This window comes from Furipterus horrens, unplaced genomic scaffold (genome assembly GCF_987537825.1).
Source record: "Furipterus horrens unplaced genomic scaffold, mFurHor1.1.pri manual_scaffold_3, whole genome shotgun sequence".
Taxonomy (NCBI): domain Eukaryota; kingdom Metazoa; phylum Chordata; class Mammalia; order Chiroptera; family Furipteridae; genus Furipterus; species Furipterus horrens.
This window is the reverse complement of record NW_028327173.1, coordinates 87,906,376-87,922,285: the sequence shown is the minus strand read 5'-3', so window position 1 is coordinate 87,922,285 and position 15,910 is coordinate 87,906,376. Positions and strand designations below refer to the sequence as shown.

General features: G+C 39.6%; 1 protein-coding gene across 10 annotated transcripts in view; it reads right to left on the bottom strand.

Annotated features, from left to right (window-relative positions):
* Positions 1-15,910, bottom strand: part of FARS2 (phenylalanyl-tRNA synthetase 2, mitochondrial) — a 582,942-nt gene that overhangs the window by 390,067 nt on the left and 176,965 nt on the right. For all 10 annotated transcript variants that reach the window (XM_090269837.1, XM_090269841.1, XM_090269834.1 and 7 more), the window contains one exon: positions 15,606-15,765. In XM_090269837.1, the coding sequence (XP_090125963.1) occupies positions 15,606-15,765 (160 nt within the window). The remainder of the gene's footprint in view (positions 1-15,605; positions 15,766-15,910) is intronic.

Here is a 15,910-nt window from a genome sequence, read left to right as displayed (position 1 = left end):
AGAGATCAACTCTAATATATATTTTCTCCATTCTCCAGACATTAAAGAAAAGGGGGTCTTACATCTCTGTTCTTCTGATTCCTAAGGTGATGTTCTATTTCCACTAAGCACCTCTACACTGCAAGACATTTCCTATCCCCATTTCATAGCTAGTGATCCCAAGGCTCAGAGAGGTTGAGTATGTCAGCCAGTTTTTACCTGACAGTGCAACCTGCCTAAATTATATCCAAGACACAGTGAGGCAACTTAACATTGCCTAAACACAACTACCACTTTGCTACTTCACTTTCTAGGTACTCTGAGAAAGACAAACCTCTCCAAATCAGATGACACCAGACTTAAAAACTACTCAACATGCTTAATTTTTTTTAATTTGTCAATTTTAGGAACAAAGTAGAACTGAAGACTATAAACCTAATTATTATTATCAACCACTTTCACTTTGTTTTTTATAATTTTTTGTTTTTCAATGATAGTTGACATACAATATTAGCTTCAGGTGCACAACATAGTCATTAGAAATTTATATGACTTGAGAGATTCATGAATAGAGAAAAATATGAAATGATATGGAAAAACTCCTGACCAGAACAACAGTACAGAGCCCAGAAATGTTCTCGTTGAATGGGACAACATATAGGTCCCTGTGAAGGCTGGGCTGACAAACAAGTTAATTCAAGGGAATCCACACGTCTGGAACTAAGAGGGTGGCAGCAGGTTGGGGCAGAGGGAGAAGACAACAAATCAGGCCCCCAAAAGCCTTAACCTTGAGGGCCAGAACTCTGGAGTTGAAACAGCCCATCAGAATTGCCCTTGAATGGGGCAATAGAGTGTTAGGCAAAATGCTGGGCCTTTATGTTCCTGCCACAAGCAGTCTTTAGATGTGGGCAGCTCTAGGAAGGGCACATCCTTAAGCAAGAAGGCTACCAACAGGGGAGGCAATCCCCGAGGTGGCTGACAGCTGGAGGCCACCTGCATTCCCACTGGCAGAGGCCTTGGAGGGGACACTAGGAGGTGCATCTCACTGACCCCCACAAGCCTTTTTTGCTTTTAAACAAATGGAAAGAAGCATGACTTGCCCATGGCAACATATCTAGTCAACAACAGAGGATCCATTTCCCCTGCAGACTAGTTCATCCAAACTATGCTATGACACAAATGTTTTATAAAGGGAAATTCCAATATTTAGTAAAAAGACTGTGCAAGAGAAGGGCTGTAAAACCTGAATGAGAGAAAGTGGGACTAAAATGTTAGGAATTCTAAATCCCCACCTTAGTTTCTCTGAAAGAAATGATTTGCCAAATATGGTACAATATAGAAGAAACAATTTAGAAATGTTAAAAATGACAGCAGATTCGACAAGCATAAAAATAGTCTAAAGGTTATTTTATTTCGTCGTAATTCTAAGCTGATAACCTCTCTTGTAACAGCCTTAGGATGCTGGTACAATTGAAATGTTAGCAGAAAATAATAAACTGCTTTGGAGAACGGAAAAAAAAAACCTGAAACTAAAACAACTATAATAACAACACAAACTGCCACAAGGAAAGCGCGTGTTCTGATGTTTAATTTTGCTTTTCAAGAACAAAGGAATGCAACACTAATACTTTTAAAAAGGGAAAAGCTTAGACAAATTTATAAAAACAAACAAAAGAGTTGTTGAATAATTCTGAGGCCTGCCAAGGCAGTTCCTACTCATTAACTAATTAAAGAAAGATTGAATTTGAAGTTTTTAAGTGATCTTTGGTACCCAGAATGTAATTAAATATGATGAGGTAAATAGGGTGTTGCCACAAGCCAGTGATAGGGAGTCAGAGTAAGGGGACAGTCAGAAGGCAACACTTGGAAGAGAACCAATTTTTAACACCATGGCTTTCATAGGCCTCAGAGTCTTATTAAAATGATTTATCAAAAGAGCTAACCTCACCCTGGATGGTGTGGCTCAGATGACTGAGTGCTGGCCTACAAACCAGGGGGTCACTGGTTTGATTCCTGGGCTGCGGACCGGGTCCCTGGTCAGGGGTGTGCGAGAGGCAACCACACATGGATGTTTCTCTCCCTCTCTTTCTCCCTCCTTCCTCTCTTTCTCTAAAAAAAAAAAAAAAAAAAAAAAAAAAATTAAAATCTTTAAAAGAAAAAAAAAAAAAAAAGAGCTAGCCTCTAACATAGGCTCAGAAGTCAGACTGCCTAGGCTAAAACTGCCTCAAACACTTCCCAGCTCTGTGATCTTCACCTGGTACTTGGTTTCTGTGTGTCTAGGTTCCCTCATCTAAAAAATGGGGATTATAATAATACCTATATCACATGCCCTGGTTGTTGTTGCTCAGTTGGTTGGGCGCTGTCTCACAGCCTGACAGATTACCAGTTCAATTCTCAGCACATGCCTCGGTTGAGAGTTCCATCCCCAGTTGGGGTGCATGTGAGAGGCACCAAATAAATGTTTCTCTCTCACATTAATGTTTCTCCCCCTCTCTTTCTCCCTCTCTTCCCCTATCCTAAAATCAATATAAGAGAAAACACTTTTAAATACCTACATCATAGAAAAAGGTCAAAAAAAAAAATTCTTGTAAGAGTGTTTAGCACAGTGTTTAGAACTGTTAATTATTATCTCTATTATTGTCATCATCATTATCATTGCTATTAAGAGTATTGTACCTAGTATTATTAAGTATTATTAAGAGAGTACTGTACATAGAGAATATTTGTACCTAGACAGGCTTATCAAGACATTTTTATAAAACTAGCACCACCCCCACCCCCCAAAAAACTGAAATGACCCTCTGAAATGCTTTAAGCAAGTACAAGGCATTTTTCTTCAAAGTACAGAAGACATAACCAAGAGTTTTGAGGGAGCTGTTAACGTTCATGTGAAAACTATGAGAGCAAACAGCACCTGTTTTCTGTAATACATACTCCTCACCTTTTATAGTTCATAAAATGGGCCTTGGTTTGAGTCACTTTCCCACCCTGCTTAGTATCTTCCCTGAGAGCATCTTAGCAGGTGTTATAAACATGCGGACACCGGGCACAGGCTCACACACCCCCTCCGACAATTGCTCCCTGAGAATATACTCAGCACAGATGCACGGAGCACTTAGACCAAGATGCACGGGGGCTACGCAAAGATGCACAGGGGCTAGGCAAAGATGTGTGGCTAATATGTCTTTAAGGATTTTCAGGGTGTTTGGATACTGTGTGAAAAGAATTAAAAATGATCTCATGGTTGGGAAGAAAGAAAAAATAAGAATTTGTTCACAGGTAGACTTTAGTACATGTGAACAATATAAGTATTCTTCAAGCAGGTACATTTTTCACTTTAATGCCATTCCACAATAAAGGAAATCTGAAGATTTATAAAATAGCAACTTTGATCTGTAATGAAATCCAAAACCTAACAGTCTAGGCCAATATATTTTAAGAATAAAGTAAACAATTCCCGAAAGCAAAAAAGCTGCAACTTCATTACTGTTTCAAGTTAAGATTGTTAATTACTGGCCATGGGCATGATGGGTATCACAGCCAGAAAAAAATCATATGCTGCAGAAATGGTTTTTTTATAAGGAAAACTGCTATCCAGGAACTTTCACCCGAATGCACGGTTTTAAAAGCTATCCAAATACAAATATTAAAAGTAATAACACAAAGGGAAGCTCAGGACCATATTCAGAGAAATGTATATCCTCAAGGCCCCTGATAATGTTTTTATAATCTCCACAGTATGTGGCACATTGTATTCTTTAAAAAATATTTGCTGGTGCTCAGAGACAATGTTAAGGCCATCATCCAACACCAGTTTGACTGCTGTACCACAATCTGACATAAAGCTACATCTCATTTCATTAGACAAAATTAGAACAAATCAGCCATAACTACTATTCTTCGGTTGTATTACTATTCCTTCATATGCTCCCTGCTTTGTCATAATTCTCATTCCCTTCTTTATTCTTTCATTATTTTCAGTTTTATGCATTTCTTTAAATTTTTCTTTTTACAGGGCACCTTAGAAAGTTAGAAAACTGAGGCCTAAAGTACTAAACGACCTATTCAAGATTTCAGAGTAAAAGGATGAAAGAACTTTAATTTTTCTGATTACATACCATTGTTTCTCAGTGGTCATAAGAGTTCTCTGTTAACCATTTTTCTTCCTTTCCCCTCTTCCTTTCTTCATTCTTTAAGGCTCTAGCACTTTTGCTTATTCTTAATGACTTGTGTCAGTTCTGATGTTCCCCAGCCAAGAACCTTTCCTGGAGCACATGCCGAATACTGATGAAGGAACCTCACCTGCTCCCGTAACACACAGTTTCCCTGTGAGGGCATTTAAGATTCATGTATCCTTGCAGACAGGGATTATATCTAGCTTATAGAATACTGTGATGCTGCAATATGGTGGAAATCCAGGGGTGCTTCCTGCTCAGAAAAGTAAAAGCCTACGCCCCAAAGAGAGCTTAGATGACCACAAAAAGGTACCTTGTCCAGGGTTCAGCATGAACTGCAAAAACAGGTCCTAGAGGGAGGACATCTGAGCTGACACTAGAAGACAAGAATTAGCCAGTGAAGGAGCTGGCGGTACTAAACAGAGGTGTGGTAGAGGTCAGGTGGGTGGGTAGGGGAGAAGGAATGGGGCTGATGAAAAGCAACAAAGAAATAGGAGGAAAAGGAAATACTAGTCATTAGAGAAAGCAGGCTACCTATTTATTCAGAACCACTCAGTTATCTAACCGAGAAGCAGTTTCTAAACCTCACAAACAGCAAATCATTTGATGATAGAAATGTGAACAGCAAGACATAAATAAGGAGAGCTGTAACGAGTCTCTCTATAGATTGACAATAAAAAATACAGATAAGCCTGAATATCTTTGTAAAGTTACTAGAGACAGAACACTATCTCCCTAAAATATAAGAAAGCCCATCTACCAAAACCGACTACAAAAATGGCTTTAAAAAATTTCATCTCCCTGCAGCGTTAACTAGATTATATTACTTCTAAAAATAACACTTTCAGCTTTCGACTCAGAGGAGGTGAAAGTACAACTTTCTTCGGTCATCTTGAACCTGGGTTCATCAGACACCAGGCACCTCCACCATGCCGCAAAAGTTCAACCCCAACAAAATCAAACTCTTATACCTGAGGTGCTCCAGTGTGGAAGTTGGTGCCACATCTGCCCTGGCCCCCAAAATCAGCCCCCTAGGCCTGTCTTCCAAAAAGGTTGATGACGACATCACCAAAGAAACTGGTGACTGCATGGGTCTGAGGATCACAGTGAAACTGACTATTCAGAACAGACAGGCCAGATTGAGGTAGTGTCTTCTGCCTCTGCCCTGATCATCAGAGCCCTCAAAGAATCACCATGAGAAAGAAAGAAAAGCAAAAAAGCATTAAGCACAGTGGAAATATCACTTTTGATGAGGTTGTCAACATTGCCCGACAGATGCAGCGTTAATCTTTAGCTAGAGAATTCTCTGGAACCATTAAAGAGATCCTTTGGACTGCCCAGCCTGTGGGCTGCAATGTTGATGGCCGACACCTCATGATATCACACATGGCATCAGCAGTGGTGGAGTGGTATGCTCAGCTAGTTAAGAACTACAAAGGAAAATATTTCAATTAAAGATAATTTGAAAACAAAAAATTAATTAAAAAGTAAAATAAAATAAAAATATCATAACTTTTATCATGAAAGTAAAGAGAAACTAACTATAATAAAATTTTCACATCGATAATCTATCTCAAACCCGTTTCACCATTATATTATACTATTTTAGTATGAAGTATTTCAAACAAAGAGACAGAAGTAAAAAATAGCAAAGATCCATGCACCCACTGTTCAGTTTTATCAAATCATAGCATTGCTTTTATATTTAACTTATCTTTTTTATTTTAATAAAATGTTATATACACACTTGAAGCCTGGTTTGTACCTCTTTCCTAATACGATTCTCCATCTCCTAGAAAAAGAAACTAGTGTGAAGCTGACATACGCTTTTTTAAATTTTATATAAAAAATATATAGAATTATTTATTAGTTTCTTAAATATTACATGAACTACACATTTGAAAATAGATATTCTAACAAAATGTGCTAAAATAGAGAACCAGAGATGTAGTAAATTGACAACGTAACAGGAGCGACAGCTCTACCTAAGACACAGAGGCAAACACACACAGGAGACTTCCAGCCAAGATGGAGGCCTAGACTGACACGCTCTGTCTCCATCCACAACTAAGAAGGAATACAATTACCGCAAAACCAGAAATAACCAGAAGTTCCAGAAAATAAATGGAAGTCTTAGCATATGAAATTATAAAGAAGTGGTACTCGTCCAGACGGGTGGGAGGGGTGAAGCCAGGGCAGAGAGGTCACGCTGTGCTGGCGGCGGTAGCAGCGGTGACAGCGGCGACGGTGGTAAGCACAGACACCCATATTTAAGGGGAGGGGAGAAGTGCCTGGGGAGCATCCTCGGCTGCAGACCAGATGCATCAGCTTGCAATTCCAACGCCGGGGAAGGCAGACACCCATTGCCTTGGACTGTGAGGCCCGGAGGGGGTGGGGATGGAGGAAGAGGCTCCCGGTCTCTCAACAGAGAGTGAATGGCAGGAATCCATCTTGGACCCCTGCCCCCAAAGAAAGCGCCGCAGCATGGTGAGAAGGGTCACCCGGTTGTGATGAGTGCATGGGGCTTCGCCCCATATAGCGTAGGAGGTATGACAGCCCCGCCCAGGAAGCAAATGTAAACACAAAACTGTCAGGATGGCACAGATCATGACAGAGATCCCAATCACGCAGATAACCAGACAGCAAATATCTAATCTAACAAAGCAGCAGATAGGAAATCTTTCTGAGACAAAGTTCAGAGCTTTGGTTATAAGAATGCTTACAGACCTAACAGCAGATCTTAAACAAGATGGGAAGGAATGAAGGCTAGTCCTGCTGAAATGAACAAAAACACATACAAAACTAGTGGTGAGGGAAGGAAAACCAGGGATCAAATCAACAAATCGGAACATAGGGAAGGAACAAACAGTCAATCACTGCAGAAAGAGGAAACAAAAAGGGAGGAAAATGAGAAGAGAAACCGAAACCTATGCGACACTATAAGTGGGCCAATATCCAAATCATAGGGTTGCCAGAAGGTGAAGAAGAACAACTAGAAATTGAAAACTTATGTGAAAAAAATAATGAAGCAGAACTTCCCTAACTTGGAGAAGGAAATAGACTTACCGGTCCAGGAAGCACAGAGAGTTCCAAAACAACTGGACCCAGGGAGAACCACACCAAGACACATTATAATCAAAATTTCAAAAATTAAGGATGAAAAGAGAATCTTAAAAGCAGCAAGAGAGAAGAGAATTACGTACAAAGGGGTCCCAATAAGACTATCAGCTGATTTCTCAAAAGAAACTCTGCAGGCAAGAAGGGACTGACAAGTAATAGTCAAAGTAATGAAAAGCAAAAACCTAAAACCACGATTACTCTATCCAGCGAAGCTGTCATTCAGAATAGAAGAGCAGAGAAAGTGCTTCCAGGACAAAGTAAAACTGAAGGAGTTCATCAGATCCAAACCACTGTTATTTGAAATGTTACTTGTTTAGGAGAAACAGGATCAAAACCATGAACATTAAAATGAAAACTATATCACAACAACCAACAACAGAAGCCAGGGGATCAAAACAAAGGCAAACTAAGTAGGTAACGAGAGTGGGAAAACAATTATAGGTATGGGGAACATATTGGGGGGAGGTCAGTAGGGAGGGGGAAGGGGAGAAAGGGAGGGAGATGGTACAGGATTTAAGAAGCATAGTAAGAGGGAGTGGAGTAGACAGGAAGATGTTGAGAAGAACTATATGCACAACCAATGGTCATGGACTAAGGGAGTGGGGGGCAACTGAAGGGAGGGGGGTGACTGGGTGGAAGGGAACAAAGGGAAAAGAAATTTGGACAACTGTTACAGCATAATCAATACAGCATATATTTTTTTAAAGAAATGTAGTAAATTATAACAAGAATCCTTTTAAATACACATTTGAATTCCCAGGTAAGCAGGGGAATCTGGAGATGTGAAAAAACAAAGGTGAATCAAGAGTAAGTGAGTACTTGAGCTCCAGCTGGGGTTGGCAGCTGAGACGCCTACATAAGACCAGGGCTTTGTACTACATCTACTTTTCTATGTCTTTGACAATACTTACAAATACTAGATTGTTAAAAATATTTCTAGGTTTCTGGCCAAGATGGAGGGGTAGGTGGAAATGCTTCACCTTCTCACACAACCACTAAAGATTACAACTACCTCAAAAAAAAAAGAAAACCAGAACTACCATAAAATCAAACTGTGTGGAAACCTGACCACCAAATATTTAAAGGAGAAGTGCTCATCCAGATGGGGAGGAGGGGAGGAGCTGGGGAGCTGGGACAGAGAGGACGCATGTGGAGGCGGTGGGCAGATGGCTGACTGAACAAGCAGTCCAATATTATAAAAGCCAGAAGGAACACCTGGGGAATAATCCCAGCCCCAGGCTAGACCATGCAGCTAATGGTTCCACCACCGGGAAAACTAAAGCCTCATTGCTTCTGGGCGTGAAAACTAGAGGGGGCTATGGCAGCAGAAGAAACTGCCCGTCTCTCAGGAGGGTTCATTTAGAGGATTCCTACAGTCCTAAAATGTAGGCAAACCCACCCACTCTGGGAATCATCACCATGACAAAAGCTAGAGGGGCACCTGTTGCATATGGAAAGCCGGTGAAGTGACTAGAAAAGGGAGCGGGCTGAACAATCAGCATTGTTCCCACTCTGACCCCTCCCTCAGATACAGCGCCACAACGTGATGAAACGGGTCACCCCGTACTGACGAATACCTAAGGCTCCGCCCCTTACAATGTAACAGAAGCGACAGCTCTACCTAATACACAAAGGAAAACACAGGAAGGCTGTCAAGTTGAGACAGGGAAGTATAATCGATCGATCGATCGATCGATCGGCAGCCGTCCGTCTCGAGAGACGATGGTGTAGCTTCTTAAGAGTCTATCTGCACCGCCGAGAATGGCTGTGCAGTCCGACTCGGGAGTGACACGGTATCTGTCTCCTCCCGTGTTGAATTGACATCTTATGATGACGCTGGAGTGTCCTCTCCAGTGAAGCTGAAGCTACAGAGCCTGGGCAGGGTGATATGGAGGGTCTGCTGTTGCCCATGCAGCAGACCCCCCCTCTCTTCGCAGCTGAAGGGTCCAAGGGAAAGACGGAGTCAATACAGCTTGGCTTCAGGTGCGCCGCAGGAGTTGCCGGTGTTTGACTACAACGTCAAACCGCCTTAGGGACTCCGGCTCCGGATTTTCTGTCGGGGTTTACTCCCTTAGCCTTTCCCCTGAAGAGGTATGCCGCAAGGCAGCGGAGGTTTTTGGAATCAGTTTTCCTTCTCTGAGGGAAGTATAATATTCCCATACTTATCGCAGGTACTACATTCTAGACGCCCCCTGCGATGGATAAAAATCCGCGAAGTAGGAACCTTACATTTATTTTAGTATTTATATATGTTTTAAGGCTTTATAAACCCTTCCCACACACTTATTAACTGTTCCCAGTCCCTTATTAACCTTTCCCACTCCCTTATTAACCTTTTCCACACTTTCTAAACACTGCTTATGTTCTTAAACATATTCTACACTCTTAAACCTACATAACTTTAACAACATACATATACAGTACCACAAAATCTCGCAATATAACAAAAAATCTGCGATAAATAAATAATATTTTAAAACATCCTGCGATACAGTGAGGCTGTGATAAGTGAACAGCGATATAGAGAGGGACCACTGTATAGCCCAAAAGAAGAGATCAAAACCCCAGAAAGAGAACTAAGTGAAAAGGAGATAGCCAGCCTGTCAGATGTAGAGTTCAAAACACTGGTAATAAGGATGCTCAGAGAACTCACTGAGTATGATCATAAAATAAAGGAGGAAGTGAAGGTTATACAAAGTGAAATAAAGAAAAATAATATACAAGGGACCAACAGGAATGGGAGTGATTGGAAAGAAGCTAGGGTTTAAATCAACCATTTGAAACATAGAGAAGAAATAAACATTCAACCAGAACAACATAAAGAAACAGGAATTCAAAAACATAAGGAGAGTTTAAGAAGACTCTGGGACATCTTAACATCCGAATCATAGGGGTGCCAGAACAAGGCAAGGAAGAGCAAGAAATCGAAAACTAATTTGAAAAAATAATGAAAGAAAACTTCCCTAATTTGGTGAAGGAAAGAGAGATACAAGTCCAGGAAGCACAGGGAGTCCCAAACAAGTTGGACCCAAAGGGGACTACAGGAAGACACATCATAATTAAAATGCCAAAGGTTAAAGATAAAGAAAGAATTTTAAAAGCAGCAAGAGAAAAGAAGAGAGTTACCTACAAAGGAGTCCCCATAAGACTATCAGTGGATTTCTCAAAAGAATCTTTGTAGGCTAGAAGGGACTGGCAAGAAGTATTCAGTATGATGAAAAGCAAGGACCTACAACCAACATTACTCTATCCAGAAAAGTTATCATTTACAATGGAAGGGCAGATAAAGTGCTTCCCAGACAAGGTAAAGCTAATGGAGTTCATCATCACCAAGCCATTATTATACGAAATGCTAAAGGGACTTATTTAGGAAAAAGAAGATCAAAACTATAAACATTAAAATGAACAACAAATCACAACTATCAACAACTGAATCTAAAAAATAAGAACAAAAACAACAACAAACTAAACAACCAGAGCAGGAACAAAATCATAGGTATGGAGATCATTTGGAGGGTTATCATCTGGGAGGGAGAATGGGAGAAATGGGGGAAAGGTGCAGGGATCAAGAAGCATAATTGGTAGGAATAAAATAGACAGAGGGATGTTAAGATTAGTATAGGAAAGAGTGAAGCCAAAGAACTTACATGCGCAAACCATGGACATGAACTAAGAGTGGGATTACTGGAGAGAAGCGGGGTACTGGGCAATGGGGGGCAAAAAGGTAAAAATTGGGACAATAACCATATAATCAATAAAATATACCTAAAACGAATATTTGTATATATACAAAATGGCAAAGAATAGCTAATGGTGGTTTTCAGTTGTTTTCCTCTGATTAATAATTAGCATAAGCATCTTTTCACATATTCATTAGTCCTCTAACTACATCATTTGTCACGTTCATATTCACTCATTTCTCTCAGATTGATTTTTGCTTATTTAAAAATCTTTATATATGCTGAATGCTTATTTGATATACCACTACACTCCCATTAAAATGACTAAAATTAGCCTTGGCTGGTGTGGCTCAGTGGATTGAGAACTGGCCTGTGAACCAAAAGGCCATCAATATGATTCTGGTCATGGCACAAGCCTTGGTCATGGGCCAGGTCCCCAGTTAGGGGCATGCGAGAGGCCAACAATGGATGTTTCTCTCGCATATCGATGTTTCTCCCCCTCTCTTTCTCTCTCTTTTCCCCCCTCTCCAAGAAATAAAAAATAATAATAATAAAGTTTAAAAAAGAAGAAAAGAATCCAAAAAATATAGAAATTTCAGGAAAGGTGAATCAGAACAAATATGTGGATCTTAATGAACAAAATAAACTAACAAAATAGAAACAGACTCATAGTAGAGGGGTGGGGGTAGAGGGTCTGGGTGAAAAAGGTGAAGAAATTAAGCAAAAGTAAAATAAAAAATAAAAAATAAATGGCTAAAATTAAAATGACTTACTATATATCAAGTGTTAAGGAAGATGTAGAGCAACTGGAACCTTCATACACAACTAGAAGGAATGTAAAACTGCAAAACCACTTCAGAAAACAGTTAAGCAGCTTCTCGGAAAGTTAAAATACACCTACCATATGATTTAGCAATTCCGCTGAGAATGAAAGCATAAGTCCATACAAAGACTTGTGTGTGAAATGCGTCTAGAAGCTTTAGTTGTATCAGCAAAAAACTAAAAATAATCCAAATGTCTATCAGTGGGTGAATGAATAAACAAACTATGGAATGGTGCTTAGCAATAAAAAGGAACGAGTTATTGATATACACTACAACATTGATGGATCTCCAAATAATTATGCTAAGTAAAATAAGCCAGACAAAAAAAAAAGAAAAAAATTGTAGACATTATAGAATTCCATTTACATAAATCTAAAAGGTGAAAACTAATCAATACTGACAAAAAGTAGTTCACTGGTTGCCTGGAATGAGGAGATGTAGAAAAGGGATGGGAGGAAGCTTTTGGGAGTGATAAACACGTTTATTATCTTGATTCTGCTGGTGGTTTCACAGGTATATACCTAGGTCAAACTAATAAAAGTGTGTAAATATGGTCAGTTTATTGTATGTCAACTTAGCAGATTGTATACTTTAAATATATATAGATTATTTTTTGTCAATATACCTCAATAAAGATGTTCTTTTAAACAGCTCACAAGAATAAGAGCTTACTTAGCTTCTGTCTTCTAAACATTTTTAAATTGTAGGTCACAATTAAGAAAAATGTCCTAACCTTCTCTTCACAGCTTTCAAAAAGAAACAAAATATTATCTCAAGGAAGCTAGAAATCAGTGGAAGGGCATGCAGTACAAACAAAAATTTTATTAGAGAAATAATCAAGAGCAAGTGACTAAAGTGAGGGTCCAGCTCTTAAAAATATTGTTCTTCCAGGAAATTCACTGTTAATATTTTTGCTATTAACTGTAGTAATAATATATAAATATGTAAACTTCTCCACTGGGCCCACTCACATGGTTAAAAATCTTGTGACTTCCAGCCAAAATGGAGGAGTAGGAAGAAACGTGGCGTCTCCTTCCACAACAAAGAAGGAATACAACTACCACAAAACTAGAGACAACCAGAAGTTCCAAAAAGTCGAGCTGCATGAAAGTCCAACAAAGTTATAAAGAAGAAATAGTCATTCAGACAGGTAGGAGGGTTAGAGCCAGGGCAGAGAGGAAGCGGTGTGGTGCCAGCAGCAGCAGCAGAAGAAGGCTGTGGCAGTGGCAGGCTGATGGAAAGCATAGTTACATATTTAAAAAGTAGGGACACCTGGGGAGCGCTCCCAGCACGAGACCAAATGCGCAGCTTATGGTTCCAGTGCCGGGAAAATAAAGCCACATTGCTTCTGACTGTGAAAACCAGTGGGGGTTGGGGCAGAGGAATAAACTGCCAGTCTCTCAGCAGAGTCCGTTTGTTTAGAGGCCCCCACGGTCCTAGAATGTCTGCAGACCCACCCATTCTGGGAACCACAACCAGAGAAACAGCTAGAGAGGTGCCAGTACCATACAGGAAGTGGGAGAAGTGCCTGGAAAAGGGGCAAGTGTTGAGCAAGAGGTATTGTTACCTCTCAGACCACTTCCCCACATACAGCACGACAACGTGGTGAAACAGGCCCCGTTACTGACAAATACCTAAGGCTCTGCCCCTTATAACGTTAACAGGTGCAAGAGCTCTACCTGAGACACAGAGGCAAACACAGGAGCCTGTCAAGTTGAGGAGACAGAGAAGTATGGCCCAAAAGAGGGAATGGATCTAGGTTCCAGTGGGAGAACTAAGCGATGAAGAGAGAGCCAACCTAATAGATGCAGAGTTCAAAACACTGATGATAAAGATGCTCACAGACTTCACAGATATGCTTGAGTATGGCAAATGCAAAAGGAAAGAAGTAAAGGCTAAGCTAAGTGAAACAAAGAAAAATCCACACAAAATCAATGGTGAAGGAAAGAAGACTGGGGTTCAAATCAATGATTTGGAACATAAGGAAGAATTAAACAGTCAACCAGTACAGAATGAGGAAACAAGAATTGAAAAAAAATGAGGAGAGGCTTAGGACCTCTGGGACAACTTTAAACGGGCCAACATCTGAATCATAGGGGTGCCAGAAGGAGAAGATGAATAAAAATTAAATACTTATGTAAAAAAATAATGAAGGAAAACTTCCCTAATTTGGGGAAGGAAATAGACATACAAGTCCAGGAAGCAGAGAGAGTCCCACACAACTAGACCCAAAGAGGACCACACCAAGACACATCATAATTAAAATGCCAAAGGTTCAAGATAAAGAGAGAATCTTAAAAGCAGCAAGGGAAAAGAAGAAAGTTACCTACAAAGGGGTTCCTATAAAACTGTCAGCTCATTTCTCAAAAGAAACTTTGCAGGCAAGAAGGGACTGGCAAGAAGTACTCAAAGTGATTAAAAGCAAGGACCTACAACCAAGATTACTCTATCCAGCAAAGCTATCATTTAGAATCGAAGGGCAGATAAAGTGCTTCCCAGACAATGTAAAGCTAAAGGAGTTCATCATCACCAAGCCATTATTATACAAAATGTTAAAGGGACTTACTTAAGAAAAAGATCGAAACTATGAACATTAAAATGACAACAAACTCACAACCATCAACAACAGAATCTAAAAAATAAAAATAAAAACAAACTAAGCAAACAACAAGCACAGGAACAGAATCGTAGGTATGGAGATCATCTGGAGGGTTATCAGCTGGGAGGGCGAAGGGGGAGAATGGGGGAAATGGTTCAGGGACTAAGAAGCATAAATGGTTGGTACAAAATAAAGAGAAGGTGTTAAGAATTATATAGGAAAGGGTGAAACCAAAGAACTTATATGCACGACCCATGGACATGAACTAAGTGGGGGGTGGAGGGATAAGTGCCAGAGGAAGAGGGGTACTGGGCGGAGGGGAGCAAGGGAATAGAAATTAAGAAACTGGCACAACTGTAACAGCATAATCAATAAAATATGTTTAAAAATAAAAAATTATATTTAACAAATAAATAAAAGAATCCTGTCCCATATGGATGGATCTAGAGTGTATTATGCTAAGTGAAATAAGTCAGTGAGAGTAACACAAATACCATATGATGCCTCTTATATGTAGAATCTAAAGACCAGCATAAACATAATTAAAACAAATTCATAGATACAGAAAATAGACTAATGATAGCCAGAGGGGAGGGGAGTTAGAAGACTGGGTGAAAAAGTAAAGGTATTTAGAAGTACAAATTGCTAGTCACAAAACAGTCATGGGGATGTGAAGTATAGCATAGGGAATGTAGTCAATAATATTGTAATAACTATGTATAGTGTCAAATGGGTACTAGACTTATTGAGGTGGTTACTTCTTAAGTTATATAACTCTCTAAACACTATGCTGTACACCTGAAACTAATATAATATTGAATGTTAGCTGTAATTGAAACAATTTTAAGTTAAAGAAATAAATAAAATTAAAAAGAAAAAGAATCTTGCTCCATTGTTCAAGTCTGACCTAATGACAATATAATTATATAAGAACACTAATCAGTCTGTATGCTTTCTCACCATGGATAAATGACCTGATCTTAGTCCATTATCATTCTCATCACAGGATATCATCATTTTGTTTCTCTAGCAAATTCTATTTTCATATCCTCTTGATCCTCACATGGAATGAACTAGATAATCCATAAGGTCTACCTCACTATGGACCTGAACCATAAAGCCACAACTTAAACCAAAAAATCTAGACAAAACTAGCCTCGATGATCTCAGAATGACGATAAGTATTGACTATTTAAGCACCCAAAGACAAAGGCGTTTGTGAACTTACCATCTCCAAACAGATGTCTCACAAGTCTGGTAAGTGTTTGCTTAAGGTCAAACTCGACCAGCTTCACAGCCTCCATGGTATGTGTTTCTTGTTTATGGGCAGAACGAGAACTCTGTTCAAAGAGCTGCAGGCTTTCTCCATCCTTTACACCAGCAAATAACTGTAAACCAAGGATAATAATATAAATTAATAAAAACAGTATCCTGGCATCTATATCAAAAAACATACTGTGGGAATAAAATCCATTGTCTTATGGCTAATGAACATATTGAAATTAACATTCATTTAGTACCAACTTCAAACAA